This window comes from Phytophthora cinnamomi (assembly GCF_018691715.1).
Source record: "Phytophthora cinnamomi strain GKB4 chromosome Unknown Contig2, whole genome shotgun sequence".
NCBI classification, from domain to species: domain Eukaryota; phylum Oomycota; class Peronosporomycetes; order Peronosporales; family Peronosporaceae; genus Phytophthora; species Phytophthora cinnamomi.
In genome coordinates this window covers 422,296-442,053 of record NW_027150935.1, presented here as the reverse complement: position 1 = coordinate 442,053, position 19,758 = coordinate 422,296, and the positions used below count along the sequence as shown (strand labels likewise).

The 19,758-nt window shown below is 54.1% G+C and overlaps 8 protein-coding genes across 10 annotated transcripts; 3 read left to right on the top strand and 5 right to left on the bottom strand.

Moving 5' to 3' along the window:
- Positions 1-333: 333 nt before the first annotated feature.
- IUM83_12233 (E3 ubiquitin-protein ligase) lies at positions 334-1,178 on the top strand (the record flags this gene model as incomplete). Its single annotated transcript, XM_067936846.1, has 5 exons — positions 334-461; positions 524-593; positions 668-724; positions 802-883; positions 973-1,178. 5 exons carry the CDS (start codon positions 334-336, stop codon positions 1,176-1,178), a joined length of 543 nt encoding a protein of 180 aa, XP_067800262.1.
- A 338-nt stretch (positions 1,179-1,516) lies between these two features.
- IUM83_12232 (PH domain-like protein) lies at positions 1,517-2,358 on the top strand (the record flags this gene model as incomplete). The annotated part of the gene is made up of 4 exons (XM_067936845.1): positions 1,517-1,613; positions 1,702-1,784; positions 1,852-1,930; positions 2,006-2,358. The coding sequence occupies 4 exons, from the start codon at positions 1,517-1,519 to the stop codon at positions 2,356-2,358; spliced, it is 612 nt and encodes a 203-aa protein (XP_067800123.1).
- Positions 2,359-2,645: 287 nt separating this feature from the next.
- Positions 2,646-5,041, bottom strand: IUM83_12231 (putative mitochondrial intermediate peptidase; the record flags this gene model as incomplete). 2 transcript variants are annotated; one of them, XM_067936843.1, is made up of 5 exons in its annotated part: positions 2,646-3,770; positions 3,838-3,910; positions 3,980-4,552; positions 4,635-4,747; positions 4,811-5,041. In XM_067936843.1, the coding sequence occupies 5 exons, from the start codon at positions 5,039-5,041 to the stop codon at positions 2,646-2,648; spliced, it is 2,115 nt and encodes a 704-aa protein (XP_067800073.1). The 2 variants fall into 2 exon arrangements, with proteins under 2 accessions (XP_067800073.1, XP_067800074.1); XM_067936844.1 differs by having other exon boundaries at positions 2,646-3,551.
- Positions 5,042-5,179: 138 nt separating this feature from the next.
- IUM83_12230 (Mitochondrial intermediate peptidase) lies at positions 5,180-6,829 on the bottom strand (the record flags this gene model as incomplete). The annotated part of the gene is made up of 4 exons (XM_067936842.1): positions 5,180-5,632; positions 5,704-5,995; positions 6,082-6,645; positions 6,741-6,829. The coding sequence occupies 4 exons, from the start codon at positions 6,827-6,829 to the stop codon at positions 5,180-5,182; spliced, it is 1,398 nt and encodes a 465-aa protein (XP_067800124.1).
- A 1,361-nt stretch (positions 6,830-8,190) lies between these two features.
- On the bottom strand, positions 8,191-9,036 carry IUM83_12229 (the record flags this gene model as incomplete). Of its 2 annotated transcripts, none has more annotated exons than XM_067936840.1 (1): positions 8,191-9,036. In XM_067936840.1, the coding sequence occupies one exon, from the start codon at positions 9,034-9,036 to the stop codon at positions 8,191-8,193; it is 846 nt and encodes a 281-aa protein (XP_067800230.1). The 2 variants fall into 2 exon arrangements, with proteins under 2 accessions (XP_067800230.1, XP_067800229.1); XM_067936841.1 differs by having other exon boundaries at positions 8,191-8,445.
- Positions 9,037-11,213: 2,177 nt separating this feature from the next.
- Positions 11,214-12,655, bottom strand: IUM83_12228 (neuroguidin-like protein; the record flags this gene model as incomplete). The annotated part of the gene is made up of 5 exons (XM_067936839.1): positions 11,214-11,378; positions 11,463-12,173; positions 12,243-12,341; positions 12,432-12,511; positions 12,640-12,655. The coding sequence occupies 5 exons, from the start codon at positions 12,653-12,655 to the stop codon at positions 11,214-11,216; spliced, it is 1,071 nt and encodes a 356-aa protein (XP_067800231.1).
- Positions 12,656-12,825: 170 nt separating this feature from the next.
- IUM83_12226 (E3 ubiquitin-protein ligase HERC4) lies at positions 12,826-18,908 on the top strand (the record flags this gene model as incomplete). The annotated part of the gene is made up of 4 exons (XM_067936837.1): positions 12,826-13,745; positions 13,822-13,995; positions 18,731-18,747; positions 18,817-18,908. 4 exons carry the CDS (start codon positions 12,826-12,828, stop codon positions 18,906-18,908), a joined length of 1,203 nt encoding a protein of 400 aa, XP_067800233.1.
- On the bottom strand, positions 15,222-16,135 carry IUM83_12227 (Mucin-like protein 2; the record flags this gene model as incomplete). The annotated part of the gene is made up of 2 exons (XM_067936838.1): positions 15,222-15,496; positions 15,577-16,135. 2 exons carry the CDS (start codon positions 16,133-16,135, stop codon positions 15,222-15,224), a joined length of 834 nt encoding a protein of 277 aa, XP_067800189.1.
- Positions 18,909-19,758: the final 850 nt, after the last annotated feature.

The window sequence follows — 19,758 nt, the reverse complement described above, 5'->3', positions numbered from 1 at the left end:
ACTACTGACTCCGATCCGTGTTGCGAACGCTGTCGTCATGGGCATAGAGCGAGAGCCTTGGTCCAGGGCTCCAGCAGCCACCAGTAACTTAGGCTTGGCATTGCCGGGAAGGCAGCTCTCTGTATTGACGGTTGTTTTTTGGGCCTTGTCTGAGTACTGCTAGCAGGCCAGGCTATTATCATCATAGCGCGCGCTCTTCTTCGACACATTAGCGAGGAGTTCGCCGAGGACGCCGCTTGACAATGACATCGGCAAGTTGAAGTTAAGTCCTATGCTAAAGCATGACATGCAGTATCACAGTGGTATTTCGCCGCTCGATCGGCAGCAGAAGGGATGGTGGCGGCGCGCGACGGGTGCTGGTGGCTGAGCCCGTGGAAGAAGCTGGACCAGGAGTGGCGGGCCGGCTGCGCGCGCGGACAGCAGCAGCTCTCCAAGGTGGCCGACAGCGTGCAGAAAACCACGTGCGTTGCGCGTCTGCATTGGAGCTGGGAACAACGAGCACTAACGAGATGCTCCATCGCAGATACCTGGCAGGGGAGCACTGGGGGTCGCTGGCTGACTGCGGGCAGTTGCAGGAGCGCGCGTCGTCACGGGTACGCGCTCGGGGTGGAGCTGTGGGTAGACTATTGGTTATATAGTTAACACTTGGCGAATGGCTGCGCGATAGTTGTGGGATTTGGCCCACCGCTGCAGCAAGCGTCTGCAGGATGAAGTCGACGGATTGGTGCGTCCAACGTGCTGGTGGTTGCAGGGTGTTGCTGCTGTTGGTGCTGACTCGTTGCTAATGGAATCGATGTGCAGGCAGATATCTACGCGCGGATGAGGCGCTTGCTGACAGATGACCAGGCAAAAGCTCTGGACGAGAAGCGCAGGCAGCGATACGGTACGACCGCTGAATTAAGAGGCACGACGAAGTGGTGACGTAGACAATCGTTGAAGCTGACGGTGGGGTGCGTGTTGTGGCTTCGGCAGAGCTGATTCTGCTGGAGGTGCTGGCCATGTACGAGCACGAGCTGGTGGCCAAGTCGCTGATCGCGAGCGACATCTTTGAGTGCTCCAAGCACGAGACAGTGACGGTGTACCTGGCCTCGTGGCAGATGCAGCCGCACATCGACCGGCAGCGCCTCGAGGAGCTCGAGACGCTGATCCAGAACGACAGCCACTATCAGGCGAGATAAGGGGCACGACCAACGAAATGACGTGGTCCACCGTAGAAGCCCAAAATACCGCGCCCAAACTAACGCCACTGATTCGAATCAGACATGGGTTCATTTCACCCATACAAGTGCGCGGCTAAAATCTGATACGCGCGTTATTTTGGTGTCCACGTCCAAATGCGTCAGCCGGCGCGCAGGTCCCTCCGCTTCAACGATGACTGCCGTCCCATTTCTCACCATAATACAACTATATCAGATCATATTGAGGCGGGAGGTCACCCCCACAGTAGTGGCCTCGACACAGTCCCAGTCTCAATATACCAATCGCGGCCGCACAGGAAGAACCAGAAGCGCAAGCGATGGCCGACCGCATGGACGCCAAGCTCGTGGCCTCGTCGCCGTCCAACAAGCCCAGCAGCTCCGGCACGGCCAACTTCCGCGCCGAGGAGATCCGCGGTGCGTGCGCGCAGTCGGATCTGCGGCGGAGAGGCGAGAGAGAGAGAGCGAGAAAGCTGCTAACCGGCGCTTGTGGCCATGTCCGCAGGCTATTTGTTCAAAAAGACGCGCGAGGGCAAGTGGCAGAAGCGGTGGTTCGAGACCAACGGCTGCTTCCTCACGTACTACAAGGTGCGCGCAGTGCAGTAGCCTCTTTGGGGCCGCAGCGTTTTACTGACGTGGTTTTGTTTCTCTGTAGAAACAAGGCCAGAAGCTGCTGGCGGCGCTGAACCTGCCGCAGGTGGGAGCCATCACCTTGCTCCAGGAAGACCACGTCGGTAGGAATTGAGCTCTCGTTGCTTGCAGCTTTATCGTCATTTGACTGACGTGCTGTGTGTATTGTGTTGATGCAGATGGCCCCGGCCTCTTCACCATCGAGCTGAACGAGCGCGTGTACACCATCAAGGCGCGGTCCCACGACGAGGCCGCCTTCTGGGTGGACGCGCTACTGTGGCGCCAGGCGGGGGGCGTCGTGACGCAGAAGTCCCCCGACGTGACCAAGCAGAAAGTCGGCACAATCGCCGCCGTGCCCGCCGACCAGTTAGATAGTGTGCGCAGCTCCGACCTCTCCAGCGCCACGACCTCCACCACCAGCTCCATGCACGTGGAGATGGCCAGCAAGCAGCGTGTGGACGTAAAGGCGGCCAACCCGGACGATGTCGGCAAGGACGGAGCGCCGTGTGCGGCCTGTTGTGTCGTGCAATAGACAGACTTTGGCGACGGACGGACCACACTGCTGACTGAGCGAGGCAGCCATTTATATCCCTGTGCTTCCTGTTGCCTGTTCGCCGTCCGATTGGATCCAATTGCTCCGTCCGCTATCCTGCTGGTGATGTGTGCCCTTATTGTACCGAGCACTTCTCATTGCACCAGCTATTATATCAGCAGACTCCGGAAGGAGTTAACGCACGAGAAATTGCAATCTATTCACACTAACTACCCTGGTATTTGCTGTGCAGATCACCGAGGGCTGCCACTTTCTCGTCTGACATCTTACACTCCCAGTTCGCGCAGGTAACTTGCCGGAGAAGGCTCGCGACCAAGCATATCGACCAGCAGAACGTTCGGATCCTTGGCACCGCCGTGCACCATGAGCTTTTGGTACAGCTTCTCACCTGCTTCGCGGTTCAACGGACCCTGAGTTCCGACGAAGTTTGTATGCCAAATGTCAGCCGCAAACACGCGCGCATACAGATAGCTGTAGTAGCCAGCACCGTATCCGATGAGGTGTCCGAAGCGCGTGTGCCAGTACGTTCCATCCACGTGAGGCACCAGAGTGCTCGAGTTCTGCAGCTCGTGCAGCATCTGTGTAGTCGTGGGAGGAGAGCAAGGCAAGGGTTGCTCTCCAAAAAGCTGGAGATCCAGCATCGAGTACAGGCACTGAGTCTGCGTGTCCATCGCGGCGAACATCGTCTTTGAGGCACGCAGACCTTGCATCATGGCAGCAGGCAACGGAGCGCCTGTCCGGTAGTGGTGCGCGAATTCACTAACCACCCGATAGTCCCAAGCGAAGTACTCGAACAGGTGGGAAGGAGTCTCCACGAAGTCCAGCGTTGCACGCGTTCCTGACAAGTGCTGGAATTCGGTTCGAGACAGCAGAGAGTGCATGGCGTGGCCGAATTCGTGGAAAAGCGTCTCGACTTCTGCATGCGTCAGCAAGGACGGACTGTCGGGCGCCGGCTTGTTGAAATTGCAGACCAGCGCCACAATGGGCTTCTGGTACGATGAATCGCTCAGGCGCTTGCCACAGCGGATAGTGAAGTGGGCTGCGTGATTGTACTTGTTTTGCCGCGGATACAGGTCGAAGTAAATGTATCCCAGCTTTTCACCGTTTCGTGTGAGTGCCAATTTGACAACGTCTTCGTGCCATCGCTCGCTAGCGTTGAGCATTGGCTCTTGCTTCAGCTCCAGGCCAAATAGCTTTGAGCACAGCAGATGCAGACCCTTCAAGCAGTTCTCCAGAGGAAAGTATGCAGAGATCACACGCGAGTCGATGCGATGCTCCTGGGCCTTTAGCATTCCCATGTAGTATGGCAAGTCCCACATGTAAACCTGATCGACAGAGCGACCTTCATGCTTCCGTTTGGCATCCAACAGCAGCTTCTGCTCCATTTTGGCCTGCCAGTAAACAAAAGAAATCGAGTAAGGTTCAATGCAGTTGTGGGGATACGGGCACTTGACGAACCTTAGCCATGAGCTGCTTTGCAATATCCTCGATGAAATTCTCTACAGCTTCGGGGGATCCAATCATACGATCGCTGTTTTTCGGATGCAAACACCATATCATTAGCAAGGTGTCCAACGTCAATATTGCCCACGCACCTTACCTTGTAGCTAAGTGCGCGTATGTGGGGAAGCCTAATAGCTGAGCCAGTTCATGACGCTTCGCCCGCAACTCATCCAAAACCGGGAGGTTGTCCGTGGCGCACGAATTGGCAGCAATGTACATCTTCCGTCGGACTTCAGGGGCACCTACCCACTTAAGGATAGTGTTCATGACGTGCATGTCCGTAGGAACTCGCAGCGTATCGCGGCTCATCCACTTGCGCTCGCACACGGACGTGATGCTATGCGGCATACCGCGAATAAGTTTAGCAGGTACGTCCACATACTCTCGGGCGCTGTACATCGTCGACTGGAACTTCATGCTGAGGTGCGTGATGTCATTCTGCAGGGAAATAACTCGTTGCCGATCCGACCGCGACAAGTGAATTCCGTCACGTTCGAACTCGTTGCGCAGTAAAACACCCATCCTCCTCTGCTCGGGCGTGAAGCTCATAATCCCAACTTTATCCTCCGTCACCGTTTTCAGCGCCCGATAGAGCTCCACATCAGCATTCAGGTTTTGGATGAAGTCCGACAGCTCCGTGAAGCACTCGCTCGCAGCCCGCCGGAAGTTCCTGACCACCGCAACGCCATCAGCAATCTCCACTTAGTAGCCGATTAAAAGTATTAACTACTGTAGTATATGTCATCTCGTACTCGTTGGGGTGCACGTTGCGGCAGAGCTCCGCGGCGTCGATGACCGAGCAAATGGCGTTGGAGATGTCGTCAAGAGTGCGCAGTGTTTGCAGCCCCGGTGGCGACGCTGCCAGCTGCAACAGCAACGATACGTTAGTGCAGCACTACTATATTAGCACTACTAATATGAATACAACCTCCTGTCGCAGCTGGTGGCACTGCAGCTTGACGTCCCGCGTGAGTCTCGGGAAGTCGGACGGGGTGTGCAGGTCCGGCAGCTGGAACAGCCCCGGCTTGGCCTCGGAGCTGGAGCTGACGGTGGCGGCTGCGGAGACGCCATCGGGGCGACCTGGCGTCCCTGCGACGGACAGCAGACGCGCGTGGCGAGCGAGCGGCCGACGCCAGGACGCGGACCGGAGCGGCAGCATGGTCTCCTCTGCCCTCGCGTGTCAATTGCAGAGTGAAGACGCAATTAGCACGGCGGATGGTGAGATTAGAATATTAACCAATGAAAACGGTTTGTAACATCTTTTGCACGAATCAGAGAGGGCGATGATGGTAAGGGATCACTGGGCGCTTGACGAGCGTGTAGTTGAAGTGGCCAACGCCGACAGCACCGACTCGAGCTTCTTGATGACGAAGGCTGGGTCGGCTTCGTACACGTAGACGCCGGTGGAGCTGGCGACGAGCAGCTCCGGGACGCCGTCGTGGTTCACGTCTCTCCACAGGAGACTGTAGATGGCTCCGAACGTCTCCAAGTCCCAGCGGCTCCGAGTCAGCCGCTGCCACTTCCGTCGCTCTGCCAATGCAGATCCGGGCGCTGAATGGACGCTCCAAATGTTGTGCGAGCTGTCGGGAGACTCGACGCTGGACTCGACTAAGTCTTTCGCTGCGTCCTCAAACACGGCGCTGTGCTTGCTGTCGTCCATGGGTTTTGCGTCGGTGTCAGTGCCACGCACTGCCTTGTATGCCAGCAGCACTTGGCTGTCTGTCCCCAATAGGAGTTCAGCTTCTCCGTCCTACCAACAATCATACGTCACACAAGTTGGTACTTTGCAATCAATACATGGTGGAAAAGAAGACCAGCTACCAGGTCGATGTCAGCAATGATACCCGCGAAGATTGAATCGAAGGTGTCGGAGTCCACCAAGACTTCACCATCATCACTTCCGTTTGCGCCACTATACACATCTTCGTATACCACCGCTTGGCCAATTGCACACGTCACCAACAAATTGCACTGCCAAGACGACGCCAAAGAAGAAGATCGCTTGGGGAAAAGCGCAACGGACGTCACTGGTCCGTTCAGCTGCAAGTCTTTGGTCTTGAAAGGACCACCAAGGCATCCTCCTTGCACTTGCCCTCGAAATACACGCACCAATCTAATCAGCACAGTCACGAGTACACATGCGTGAGTTTCTACGGCGTCAGCGACGTACATCGCGGTACGGTATGATGAAGACAATACCCGTCAGCACAACCAAATGCGATCCAGCCTTGCCCTCTCTCAGGCGACGTGAAAACATCCGTAGCCAGAACTGTGTGAGAAAACGTCGCGAATTCGGGGAAGAAGGCAGCAAACTGCTCGTTATCTAGCCGAGCGCAGTCAGCAGCAGAACTTGTCGAAGAGCTTTCGCTCTCACTCTCAACATACCCAAACGCGATCATGGTGTCGGTGCAGCACACCATGACGCCGTAGAAGACGTCCCCGGTGCTTCCTGATGCCTTCACAGTGAACATGTGCGTCGGCGCTGCCTCCAGTTCAAATTTTCCGCAGCCCGCAACTTGAGCAGCTTCTCCATTGCCTAGAGATTCGTGGTGGGGCGCCACAACCTGCAGGAACAGAGTATCTCCGACGGCGTACGCGATCGCCACGCGCGCCTGACGAGCATCTGACCGCTCAATGGCAGCGCTGGCCACTACGTCTGCTTTACCTGCGTGGAGAGCGTCAACTTCGAGCTTGTGCAGGCTGTAACCGGCGTCTCCGTAGCCCAGGAGCGACACGGACCGGTCGGTTGTCACCAGCGTGTAGCTGGTCGGTCATGCCATGCAACTCGGGTAGAGTGAGCACTTCTGCGTCTTTTTCAGCAGAAACAAAACGAGGAGGAGGAAGAGACGCTAGCGCACCTGTGGGAGGCGACAGAGCTGAGCGTGTGCAGGCTGGGGGCGCCATTCGGGTACGCGAAGAAGCGCTTCTGGTGGAAGCGCATGGCCATGGTGGCGGATCCACTGGGGCTGGTCATTAACTCGGGGGAACTGCTGTAGTGCCTTGCCGACTGGAACAACGCCAGCACTGCTGGTCGTCCCTAGGAGTCTCTGTTACGTGTAAAACGATGCGGTGGCTCGACGCTTTGATCGGAATTGATGTTATTTTGTTGCTGCCTGAAGTCAAAGATTATAGTCTATCTGGATACGACAATGATGTTGACAACATGAGTACCTCCATGACATCGGAGTTGCCGTCAGCGAGAACATCGCCACGAATTGAATGATATCAACTGTCCAGTGACGAAACCAACAGTTGACGATGTGCTGCCTGGTCAACGATGCTACCGACCCCAAGTTTGCCTTTTGTGCAGCAGTTGTCCCTACCTATCGCCAGCGAATGCTCCGACATTTCGGTGCGTCTTATCGGCGGAATCACGCTCAGACTCGACTGCGAGCTTTTTGGGATGTCTCTTGTTCGGCTCGTGGACCAGTAATCCAGCAAGTCGGGCACACCGTTACCAAAATTTGGGGCCGCTGCCTCGATTCTAAGAGTTATCGAGATAATCGCGTTTGAAGTTGACCAATCAGATTTCGGAGTTTATGGGGCATACAAACTGAAAGTATAAAATACTCGTAGAAAGCGTTAATTTACTCCTAATCGATGGCGTTTAGCACGAGTTTTCCTTTTTAAAGGTTATTGCATATTAAAATATGCAATAAACTAAATTTGAATACAATATTGTGGTGAGAAAAGTTGAAATTTTGTGGATCGGAAAAGCGAGATATTTTTTCAGATGCATGCCTCGAGTTCTCAACATTTCCCAGCTGATAATGAGCACAAAACACGTCTTTTTCGAATGGTAAGCTTAAATCGCGATTCGTACTTTGGTACGAATGGTTAATTAATATTTTTGTTTGACATGATGCGCAAACACGGACAACAAACAAAATGAAAGCGTTCAATGACATCTCTTACTTTACTGTACCAATATGCTCAACTTTTCTCGGATGCAACAGCGTGTTTTCCGCATGCACACTACATAACCACTTCACTCTTCTGCCCTCTGCCTAGCTTCTATCCGAGTCGAGCTACCTCTCGCTCTCGAACGACCTCAGCCAGCCAGTCAGTCAGCCAAGCCGCTCCCCTTGTCTTGTCCCGCCGTCGCGAAGCCACCTTGGACCTCGCCACCGCGTTTCTTGGCCAGGTTCATTGCCCGGGCAACGGTCGCCAACTGGTGATATATAAAAATGGATATCGACGTCTCCTCGCCCCATGTCTTCCCCTCCACTTGTCCGTGAAGTTGCCAAGCTCTGCTCCTGCCAGCGCTCAAGTGCTTCAAAGACTGGGAAACTCAAGAGGCACCGAAGCTCAGTCGTAGTTGAGCATGTCCTCGGAAAACAGCGGCATCTGCCGTCCGGAGTCGTTCAGCAGGTAGTCCATTCCGTAGGACTCGGTCCACTCCATCAGAGACATCTCTCGTGTCCGCTGGTTCTGGATCTTGGGCACGGAGTCCAGCATCATGTTGGGCTGCGGCTGGCGAGGTTGCGGTGCGGGCATGGGCACCTGGTCCAGCTGCGGCACATAGGCTTCAGCCATGACGTTGGTAGGCGGAGAGACGGCCATCCTAGGCACGGAGACCGGGCCCTCGCTGATCTTCATGCGCTTGGGGGCGCGTTGCGGGGGCAAAGGCATGGGCGCCTGCTTGTCCTGCAGCAGGCTTTTGACAAGCCCCGTGAGGTCCGAGAGTTGGCCCATGAGCTCCGACACCTGGCCCTGCAGACTCTGCACCGACTGCTTGAGCGTCTCGACCTCCTCGTGGTCGGGGGAGGCCGGCTCCGAGTACGTTTTGCGGCGGATCTGGGCCATAAGCTCCTGGCGGCCGCGCATGAACTTCTCGTGGTAGAACTCCCACCAGTTCTTGCTCTCGTCCTCCTCCGTGGAGATGACGATCTCGTCCTTCTTGTGCTTGCGGAAGCCGTAGAAGTTGAGCTGGCGCACGAAGCTGCTGAAGTTGTTGTGCTTGAAGTAGCGCGGCAGCATGGTCTTGGCGAACTCGCGCGGCAGCTTGATGATGAACGAGGTGCCGGCGTCGCCCCAGCAGGCGACGGCGGGCGGGGAGCTCTCAATCATATCGTACGTCTTCTGCAGGAACACGGGCGCGGCCGAGGCGCCCGGGCGCGCGTCCGGGCCCGCCGTCGCCGGCCGCTTTCGCATCTTGTTTTCGCCCATGAGGAAGTTTGACTTGAAGTGAGTATGGGCGTTTTCTTCTTTTTTTTCCTTGCGCGGTGCCAGCTTCGGCTTGCGTTGGAAAAAGCGGAAATGAGCCTCAGTATGGGAGCCGGCGGCGCCTCTTGTGCCTGAAATACTTCTGACCACCCGGCGCGCCTTTTTCTGCGACGCTAGAGTGGTATTGATTGGCTGGCGACATTTACAGCCAATCGATGCGCTGGGAACTCAGCGCTGTGATTGGCCCTCGTTAAGTAGCCTGCGAAAACGGACACTTAAGAAAAGTCGGCCGCGCCGGCATAGACACGGGACTGGCGCCCGACAATCGTAGGACGGACCGCAACATCAACAAGCTAGTTTTGCCTCTCACTCCCCCTGCGCGGCAGTGCTGTGTCGGTGCACGCCGGCAGACAGCGCCGAAGGTCGCCAACGAGTCTACCTCGCAGTTCATCATGAACTTCATGCGGTCGTCACGGCGGTACATGTATTTCAAATCCCCCCGCGCGCGTCGAGGCGTGGTGGTTCAGAGCCGTGGAAGAGCGAATCTCCTGGCCTTGGACGGCGCTGCGACTCGATCCTCTCTGCGGCAGCAGCATCCTGCTGTTTGGCGTCGCCACGTTCACGCGAAGCACGATCGACTCGCTGTCGAAACGGAAAGGGTTACCTACGCGCTGCACGCCGCGGATCTTTTCCGTGTCGGCGCGTTGCCGCGAGAGAGCTGCCATACGATTGTTTTGCTGGGCCCCGCGCCTCGCGAACCTCAAGCGCTCGGATCGCGCGTGAAATTTCGGTGAGGAGAACCAGGGCAAATGGATCTGGTTCTACGCACATGAATATACATGTGCATGTATTAATACTGTGCAGATGCCGTCGCTGCTGCTGCAATGCTGCTCCTGCTGCTGGCAGTCCCTGTCGGCGCCATGGGATGCAGCACGCGATGCTGGTGCTGGGTATGTAAGCAGCGTGTCCGTTCGTGAGCAGTCATCCATCTGTTGCGCGTCCGCTGAGTTGGCAGAGCTCGCAGCGCAGCAGCAGCGCCCACGTTGCTTGCTGGCGGACGGCGCAGGTCCACTGCGTGCACAAGCCGAACGCGCCGCTCGCTCCTCCGGCTCGCTGGAAGTGCAGGAATTGGCAATTCGCAGCGGAGCCACCCTGCCGGAGCGTTGCTGCTGACGAGAGACGTCGCGCCACGCTGGACATGCGCGCGAGCGAGCGCACTTGTTAGGCCATTGCCGCTGGAGCTCGTCTCCGTGCTGTGGGCTCTCGTCTCCGCTCTAGTAGCGCCCAGCTGCGGGTCCGAGAACAGCGTAACAAGCGGTCATTGGAAGGGTTCTTCAGTGTTCTATTCGTGGCTGGCGTGGCTAAATCGCTGGCAACGTGCCAGTTTTTATCGTCAGTCCCTGTGGATTAGTCGGTGTTTAACCGTAACTCGCGACGCTTTAGCTCATCTCCGCTATCGAATCTCCCCATCATGCCACCCACATGTCGCGAAGACACGCACTGGATGTGCCTGCTGAAATTTGCACCATTAAGTTGACAAAGTATCCACACAAAGCCCGCGTAAAATACCCAACGTAGCGTCGAAGCCCCCACACGTCCACCAGGGCCGATCGTAGCAGTGGGCAGGTAGTCGGGCGACTGTGGGTGGGGTGGGGGAGAAGCACTGACTGGGTGTCGCTGTCGCGCAGCAAGCCCGAAACCAAAATGTCAACACGTCCTACTTCATTGTCGGACCATCCCGTTCGATGATGAGACGCTACTTGTCATAGAATCATAGGATACTTTGGAGACTTACTGAGGTAATTTTCGGCAGCAGAAAAACTTGCGTTTCTTTGGGACATGTGCAATGAAAGCAGGATGGGCGAGCTGGCCGATCCAACTTGGATTCCAAGACCCCATGCTTGACTGGCAATCGATGCAAGCAATGTTGCATGAATTGTAGACTGATGCACTGCTGCACGCACAGGTGGATGACACACGGCCAGAGTGTAGTGACGCTGGCTGCTGCATCATGCACTAGGTGCATGCATCTGAAGGACGCCGCATAGCCGTTTGATGAGTTCGTTTGGGCTTGACAGCGACGAATGCCCTTGTGCTGAAAATACCTGTAAGCTCTCGTACACGAACGTCTATTCCTCAGAATTAAGGCTGTCATAGCTACGAAATCATGAAAATAGGTTGGAAAACACCACTTTCTTCTTCTTGCCCGAGGACTTCTTCGGAGCAGAGGAAGTCGAGCTTGATGCAGCGCCTGATGGTGCCGAGACCACGCCACGAGCACCGCTGTTGCTGCTTCCAGCAGTTCGGGACACCTTTCGCTTTTTCTCGGTCTGCAGTTGGCACCAACATTGTCAATAGGTCAGTAATTTTAGTATCAAAAAAATACAACAACAGGAGTGCTGCATCCAACTTACTGGTGCGTCAACGTGCGAAAAGATACCACCCGTTTTGCCGCCGATTTTCTTCGGTTCGCGCGGCGTCGGGATTCTGTGCTTTGTCTTATCCAACGAAAGAATGTCCTGCACAGCGGCAAAATTGTCGATCGAGCCAACGTTGTCGGCACGGTTCGCCTCCATCTCGCGCTGGCGCTTGCGGATCTTGTCCTTGCGCGATGTAACCACACGGACGAACCGCGATTCCTCGAATTCCTTCTTCTCCGCCTCCTCGCGGGCAATTTCCTTGTCCACTACGCTTGTGCCGCTGGCCAGAATCTCGGTGGGTCGCTCGCTGAATTCTTCGCGCAGCTCCGCCAGAATGGTGCTCTTTTGCAAACGCTTGCGATTGCGCTCATCCTTTTTGGCCTGCTTGACCTGCGCACGCTCCTCCTCCTCGTACGGCACGGCCGCCAAGCGCGGAGCCCGGTATATACCATCCTTAGCACCAGAGCCACCCTCCTCGCCATCCTCGCCATCGTTTTGTCCATCCTCGGCTGCGAGCTCGTCTGGGTTGGGTGCATAGCTCAGCGATTCGTCCAGGCCCTTGCCGCCCGACAAAGCCACCTTCAGCATCTTGTCCACCTGGTACTTCATCTTGCGGTCTAGCGGACGAATACGTTCCAGCAGCGTGCGGTAGCGCACCAACTCCTTGAACACCGGGTGGTCCTTGACCTTCTCCGGCTTCTCCAGCTGGGTAACATCCGCCACGGCAACGGTGTTAGTGGAAACTTCACGATATATATTGCGCTGTTGTGTTACCTTCAGCAGCGCAAAGAAGAGCTCCATCTTGGTATATGTCAGGAGCGCGTGGTTCTTCACCTGCAGGTAGGTCATGCCAAACTCGGTGGACAGCTCCGTCTGCACGCCAACACCAACAACCACCACAACCACAACACTGTTACAAGCCTTGGTCGAAGAAGCAAACGCAATAAAAACAAGGCAACGAACCTCCACCGCAGCGTCCATGTCGGCCACTTTGCCGCGAACTTGGACGACATCGTCTTTGAGTCGATCCATAGGATGCTTGTCTACTCCGTTGCATTGACAACACACGCCCAACAGAGACCAAATTTCAGTCGCAGTATCACAAGACGCAGGCAAAAACAGTCACCCCATTGCATCGGGCCACGGGGCCTTCCGAGGGCGAGGAACGCACCTCCGGCAGTCACCATGGTCGCTCTGGTCTGACTCGACTATTGGACGTGTGCCTCTACCTGAACCAATGACTCGGGACGGCGTTTTGACCAATTGTCGCCGTCGATGCCTTAGCCAATGAAAGCGGCTTGGAATCAGATCTGAGACGACGAAACGACACGGAGACATTGAAGCTGAAGAAGTTGCAATGGACCCGGACCATGTGGCCTGCTACACGCAGGCCCAAGTGGAGCTGCGGGAGCTGTTCCACGAACTGGAGTGCAATGGCCAGGTTAGTGCTGCGGAACTTCAGCGGTCGCTAGTCCCGTTCACAGCTGGAGACGTCAAGCGGGACTTGCTGGGGCTGCTAGCCGAGCTCAAGAGCAAGCGCCAGAGTCTGGACGAGGCCGAATTCCTGCGCGTCATGTGGCGCAAAATGTACTTGGCGAGTGCCATTGACGCGACCAAGGGCGGTGCAGCAAGGCAACAGAAACCCATCATCGTCTCACTTGCTCACGTGATTGTTTCCGTCAAGCGACGTCAACAGCTGCGGCAGTTTGCGAGCTACTATGCGAGCCGAGGAATCTCCGGTGCAGACCACCTGACGTCTCCGCCGAAAGGGGCGGTGCCTGTGAAAGAAGACACGATGTCACCTAAGAGCTCACCGTTGCCATCACCAACGCGCAGAGAACCTTCGTCCCCTCGACAGCTATTTGATTTGCGCGGACATTCACCAACAGACAAAGTGGGAGTTTTACCATCACACAGCTCGTTCGAGTCGATTGCGGCATTGCGAAAACGTGTTTCGGTGTGCTACGATGTTGTTGCTTGTGTGTTTGACGCGGATGCGCTTCAGATGCGGCCGCGCCCGCTGTTGTCGCGAATACGCAGTGTAGAAGTCCGCAACTGTTCGCAGCTCTACTGCTTCCTGTTTAGCAAAGACGCCGGAAATTTCATTCTAGGATGTTCATATTTTGGAGAGAAGGCGCGGCGCAACCACCAGGATGAGAAAGCTGAGTGTGGTATTCCTACAGAATCGGACGATCATATCCCGGGTTCTTCACTCTATCGAACCTTGTCATGGGATGACAGGGACGATAGGGGGTTGCTCATGGTTCGCTTGGAGGAGTACGTCGTTTCGTAGATGCTGGTATAGTGGTGGTTGCTTGAATTGACACGCGAATCCTTGTTGTTTGAGCTGTAGAGTTGGACTGCGGAACATCGTCGCTGCTTGTACAAGCCGGGCTTCCTTCGCGGCTAGCACTGGACGCAAGTTGCACCAGTGGAGAGCTGTAGAGCCGTACCGTGTCCTTGAAAGTAAAAGTACAGGCATCGATATGTCGAAGTCACTGCAACTTCAGCCTCAGCTAAATGATTCGTACGCGGAATTTAAGGAAGAACAGATCCTCTTCAGCGACCAATTGGTACCGGAGATCTCTTCCGGCGTCCGAATGCTCGCCAACGATCCGACAGGCGACTGCTTTGGGTTGTTAGGTGGGAAACCGCTTCTTGCACGCCCTAAAACTATCGCTGATGTAGCGGATCTTCGGCAGATCGAAGCAGGTGAACAGTACTTTATGGCAATCTCGTCGTCGGGCGGGCTGTATAGCTGGGAGAGCAGTCCGACAGCTTCTTCCAGCTTATTATCTACAGCACCGCCTCTGGGTCGCGGGTGCACGATCCCTGAGCGAGTGCCGTGGTTTTCTCCACCGGATAAGGTTTTTCGCGTCGCCTGTGGTCGTCAGCACACCATTGCCGTAACCAGTAGCGGGATTTACGCCTGGGGATCAAATATCTACGGCCAACTTGGATTGGGGGCTCACTCTTCCGCAGCTGACCCATATACGCTTGAGCCAGCCCCGGTGTGCTTGCCCACAGATTGTACACCAGTGTTAGACGTTGCGTGTGGCGACACACATTCGGTTGTTTTGTCGGCAGGGGGTCAGGTACTAACTTTTGGCTGCAACTGGGAAGGTCAGCTTGGAATCGACGATTCTCGACCTAGCAACAAACTCGGTGTTGTTATTGCCGCGGGATGCTCCTATGAACCCTTGCAGGTGCCTCTACCTGGCGACAGGCGCGTTTACTTAATCGCTTCAGGTCCTCAGACGACGGTGGTCGTAAGCACAACGGGGCAAGTCTTTCAGTGGGGGAAATGTGTGGCGGATGGCGTTGATGGAGTGTGTGGGCAGGTTAGTCGATGGTTTCCTGAAGAACTCAAGTCCGTTCATCAAGATCATGCTGAATCTGTGCCTGGACCTGTATGGAATAGCATTGCCATTGGTGATGGTCTGGTGCTACTTACGAGGCATGCATCACCAGATAGCACTAGTATGGGTATCCCAACGACGAAAGGGTGATCAAGATTATCATCGTTACAGGGGTTCTTTGCAAAGCTATCGGGATATCCGATGGCCTATACCCTGTCGAAATACTCGCATCATGCTGCCGTGAGCCTTAGGAAGTCGAAGGTTAGGACGCGTTCAGACCAGCGGAACAATAATACTCACATTCCATTCATATACCGCAGTCATCTACATGTAAACTTGGGGAAATCCCAGCAACACAACCAATATCTTCACTCAACACTGGCAAATGGTGCGCTTAGTAGCGACGCTTGCGGCCGTTGCATTTGGACGACGGGGCTGGGGTGACCTCGGGGGTGTCCGCAGATGATCCCTGAGTCGTGGGGGAATTGTTCGACTCCGGCGCCGGGGTAGTCGATTCACCGCTGGACGGACTGTTGGAGTCACCGCTGGACGGACTGTTGGAGTCGCTGCTGGACGGGCTGTTTGAGTCGCCCGTTGATGAAGACTGAGTCTGCGACGTCGACGAACCACCACCACCACCTCCCGATCCCTTGAGGGGAATGCAGTCCTCTATCGTAGCACAGGATTAAAGTTGGTTAGTACATCAAGATTCCACCATCACCTCGGAATCTACACTGTAAAGTACTTACTGTAAGATTGCCACACGGTCTTTTTATTCAGACCCTGGAATGCCAGCCAGTAGAAGCGCATCTGCTTGCAGCCACCCTTGCTGCATGACGAGTAGTCAATTGGGAAAATCGACTTGATGTCTTGGTTCTCGTTTCCGTACTTGGCGAAGCAGTCGTCCTCGTACAGCACCTTCTTGTCGTCCAGCCAGATCTCACACGGACCGTGGTGCACCAGGGCACGGGAGAAAGTAGCCTTGCCGTCTGTCGGAATGGGCTGTGGAGTGCCGTCCGGGTTCGTGAAACCACAGTCAGCACCGTACACGGAGGTGTCGTCCATGAGCGTTTTCAGGTCCTTGAAGTTGTTGGCCGACTTAAGAGATTTGAACGTATCCACACTCTGAGGGTTGTTGCCATCCCATTTGTCGCTCGTCCACACGGGGTCAATCTGCACGATCCAGGCCGAGTTAGCAGAGCCCTTGAACTGCGACTCGGGGATCAACATATAGCCGTGGGCATCGGCGCTCGGGATCGAAGCCGCCAGTAGAGCGGCGGCCGACGCAAAAGCAGCAGCAGCCAGCATGGTTGTTAGAAGTCTGAAGGTTGGGTGGGCTCAAATCGACCTGAAGGTAAAATTGAGAGTGGGAGATGACTCGGCAACTCTGCAGCAAAGTAGCATGCCCCCGTCGCAACCTGGTGCCGGGCGACCCGTGAATCCTCATCTCAAGATGAAATGCCACGGAGATTGGCTTTGTCACGTTGTGGGGGAAAATACCCTACCATACGGTGCTGTATCCATCCCGGCGATACTATCGCTTTGATGTTGCAGCGGTCAATGGTGAGTTTTGCACCACAAGCTAACAGCTGTACATGTATACGTTCTGATGTTCTGTCATTGCAGATGGGTGGTCATAATGCAGATGTAAGATGCATTTTATCAAACTGTAGAGTGACCGAAAGATCTACTGTACGCGCAAGAGTATCCGCGTGCTTTCATTTTTCTTTGGCCTTGCACGGACATAAAAGACTTCGCATATATCAAAGCATTTAGTAAGTATCGAAGTTTCTGCGGGCATAGTGCAAATTGAGTCAACAAGCCGCTTATAGTTGAATAAAGTCATCCCGACAAAGGATACTTTTGATCGAGGGCGGACGTTGGGATGTTGCTGTTCGTTTCCTGCCGTCCGAACGCTTTCCAGCCCAAATCACAGACGGTCTCGGTTCTGTAATAGTTGGTTACCAACGTGCGAGAGACCTCGCCTTTTCATTGGCAAGGCTCCTACACAAACAGTATCCGCAATGAGATTTGAGAGTCTGAGCTGTGCATTGGGGCAATGTACATTACGAACCATGCTGTACGGGTATCCTATGATCAGTGATTCGCTTTGGCCATGTCCAAATCATCCTGTTGGCTTGGACAGGTGCTCCGACGCAACCCGATCGCCATTATCCATCCTGTTTCTAGCAAGCCTCTCTAAGAATTGCGTGTGACAACGGCCACAGCTTGATGCTCGCACTTGTTGAAGCTTGTGGCCGCGTGTTCTCGGAGAAATACTATGATTTCAAAGTGGCCGTTTTTGCTGTCCGCGACAGTCGTGTACTGTTGAAGCGAAAACATACAGACAAAATACTATAGGAATTTTGGAAACGGAGGGGGACTTTAGTCCAGACGGGCTTTGCACACAAAGTTCCTATATAGACGGCTAAAAAAGAGTTTCTTCTTTAATTTAAAAATGATCGACATACGTATGCAAGTTTTATCGCGTTGTGTTTTTCTCAAGATAAGACACATACTACTGACTTTCGTTTACAATAATGACGCACGCTCGCCACAACACACGATGTTTTTTTCCCTCGTAGTTTGAGTACACGATATACTCGAAAAAGTCGACACAACTTCGCGAAATAAAATATATAACTGAAATCTTGGCGCTTCACACATCTAATTCTAACACTTTTTATTTTAAACATTGAGCAACTAAGTTTTAAACTTGCTACAGTGTTAAAAAAAAAAGTTTAAACACTTGGAACCATGTAAAAAATATTCGGAACTGCGGTTAGACTAGCGGAACAATAATACTCACATTCCATTCATATACCGCAGTCATCTACATGTAAACTTGGGGAAGTCCCAGCATCACAACCAATATCTTCACTCAACACTGGCAAATGGTGCGCTTAGTAGCGACGCTTGCGGCCGTTGCATTTGGACGACGGGGCTGGGGTGACCTCGGGGGTGTCCGCAGATGATCCCTGAGTCGTGGGGGAACCGTTCGACTCCGGCGCCGGGGTAGTCGATTCACCGCTGGACGGACTGTTGGAGTCACTGCTGGACGGGCTGTTTGAGTCACCCGTTGATGAAGATTGAGTCTGCGACGTCGACGAACCACCACCACCTCCCGACCCCTTGAGCGGAATGCAGTCCTCTGTAATACCACCACAAAAATAACCATTAGTAATTTCGCTGGTCAAGGCCGCTATGAACAACAACTTACTGTAAGACTGCCACACGGTCTTGCCATCAATGCCCTGGAATGCCAGCCAGTAGAAGCGCATCTCCTTACAGCCACCGTTGTCGCATGACGAGTAGTCTACGGGGAAGACCGACTTGATGTCCTGGTTCTCATTACCGTACTTGCTGTAACAGTCGTCCTCGTAAAGCACCTTCTTGTCATCCAGCCAGATCTCACACGGACCCACGTGGACAATAGCACGAGAAAAGGTAGCCTTGCCGTCCGTCGGAATGGGCTGCGGAGTGCCGTTTGGGTCGGTGAAACCGCAGTCAGCACCGTACACGGAGGTGTCGTCCATGAGCGTTTTCAGGTCCTTGAAGTTGTTGGCCGTCTTAAGAGCCTTGAATGCATCCACGCTGCCCGGCTTATTGCCATCCCAGTCGTTGCTTTTCCACACGGGGTCAATCTGCACGATCCAGGCCGAGTTAGCAGAGCCCTTGAACTGCGACTCGGGGATCAACATGTAGCCGTGGGCATCGGCGCTCGGGATCGAAGCCGCCAGTAGAGCGGCGGCCGACGCAAGAGCAGCAGCAGCCAGCATGGTTGTTAGAAGTCTGAAGGTTGGGTGGGCTCAAGTCGACCTGAAGGCAAAATCGAGAGTGAAACTCGTCGAAACGAAGAAGACACTAACGGGAGACTCCAGAGGGTGGTCCTTGTCAACGAAGACTTTGCCCATACATACGTAGGTGTAATGGCGAAACTCACATCTTGGGATTAAGATCTGTAAAATACTGACAGAAATTCGATTCAGGAAGATTTGCAATAGACTTGGCAAGTCAAGGTGAGATTACGATTATCCTTGACGATGCCTTGACCTGTTCCGACTTTGCAGATGGGGCCTAACATGTTGCAACAAGGGTCATGCACAGTTTCGACAGTGCAGACAGCATCGGCAGGAATTCCGGTGAGACCGCCTTTACATTTTTCTACGCCCCAAGCACGCGAAAGTGCACCTCTGGAATGCTGCAAGTACGAATGTCTTCGGGCTGCCTGTACATGTATAAAGTACACTTTACTGCATTTATTAATACAGCAACAATATATTTTAATGCGCATGTTAGCTGCGATTGTCTTTGTTGTCCGTCTTTCACCGTCCTTTAGGCAGGCTAGTTTCTGGCACGTACTGCAGTACATTGCCTTTTATGGATCTAATTCCAACGGAATTAACGAAATGCGTGAAAGGAACAATCTCGTTAGTTGTGCTTTTTCGCTCCGGCAACAGGGTTATTACAAATAAAAACCTGATATATACAAAATTGTGAAAGTTATTGAAATATTATAGTAAAATCTGTATCTGTGAGCCAATCACAACTCATACACTTATTATTTTTGTGTTCTTTATTGAAGCAAATGTCTGAAATACAAGAACACAGATGCCACACGGTGTAAGGATATATGTACAAAGTAAATTGTCAGTTGGGGATGCAACTTGATTTTGGAGGTTGTTTCTCAGCGGCGGCCTATGCTACATGCGAAGTAACCACCTCCGAGGTGATCTTTCACCACAGCACCCAACTTTTTCGTAGCGGCAATTTTGCTGTCCGCGAAGAGTGCAGCTTTTTGAAGCAAAGCACATGTATGTGGCTGTAAGCTGTGACCTGGTGGTAAGTCAAAGTACAGCAAATCTGTGAGCGACTGCCTTTGCTGGCCCTTTCGAAGTGAGCCCAACGCTACCCCTCAACCTTAGTATAAG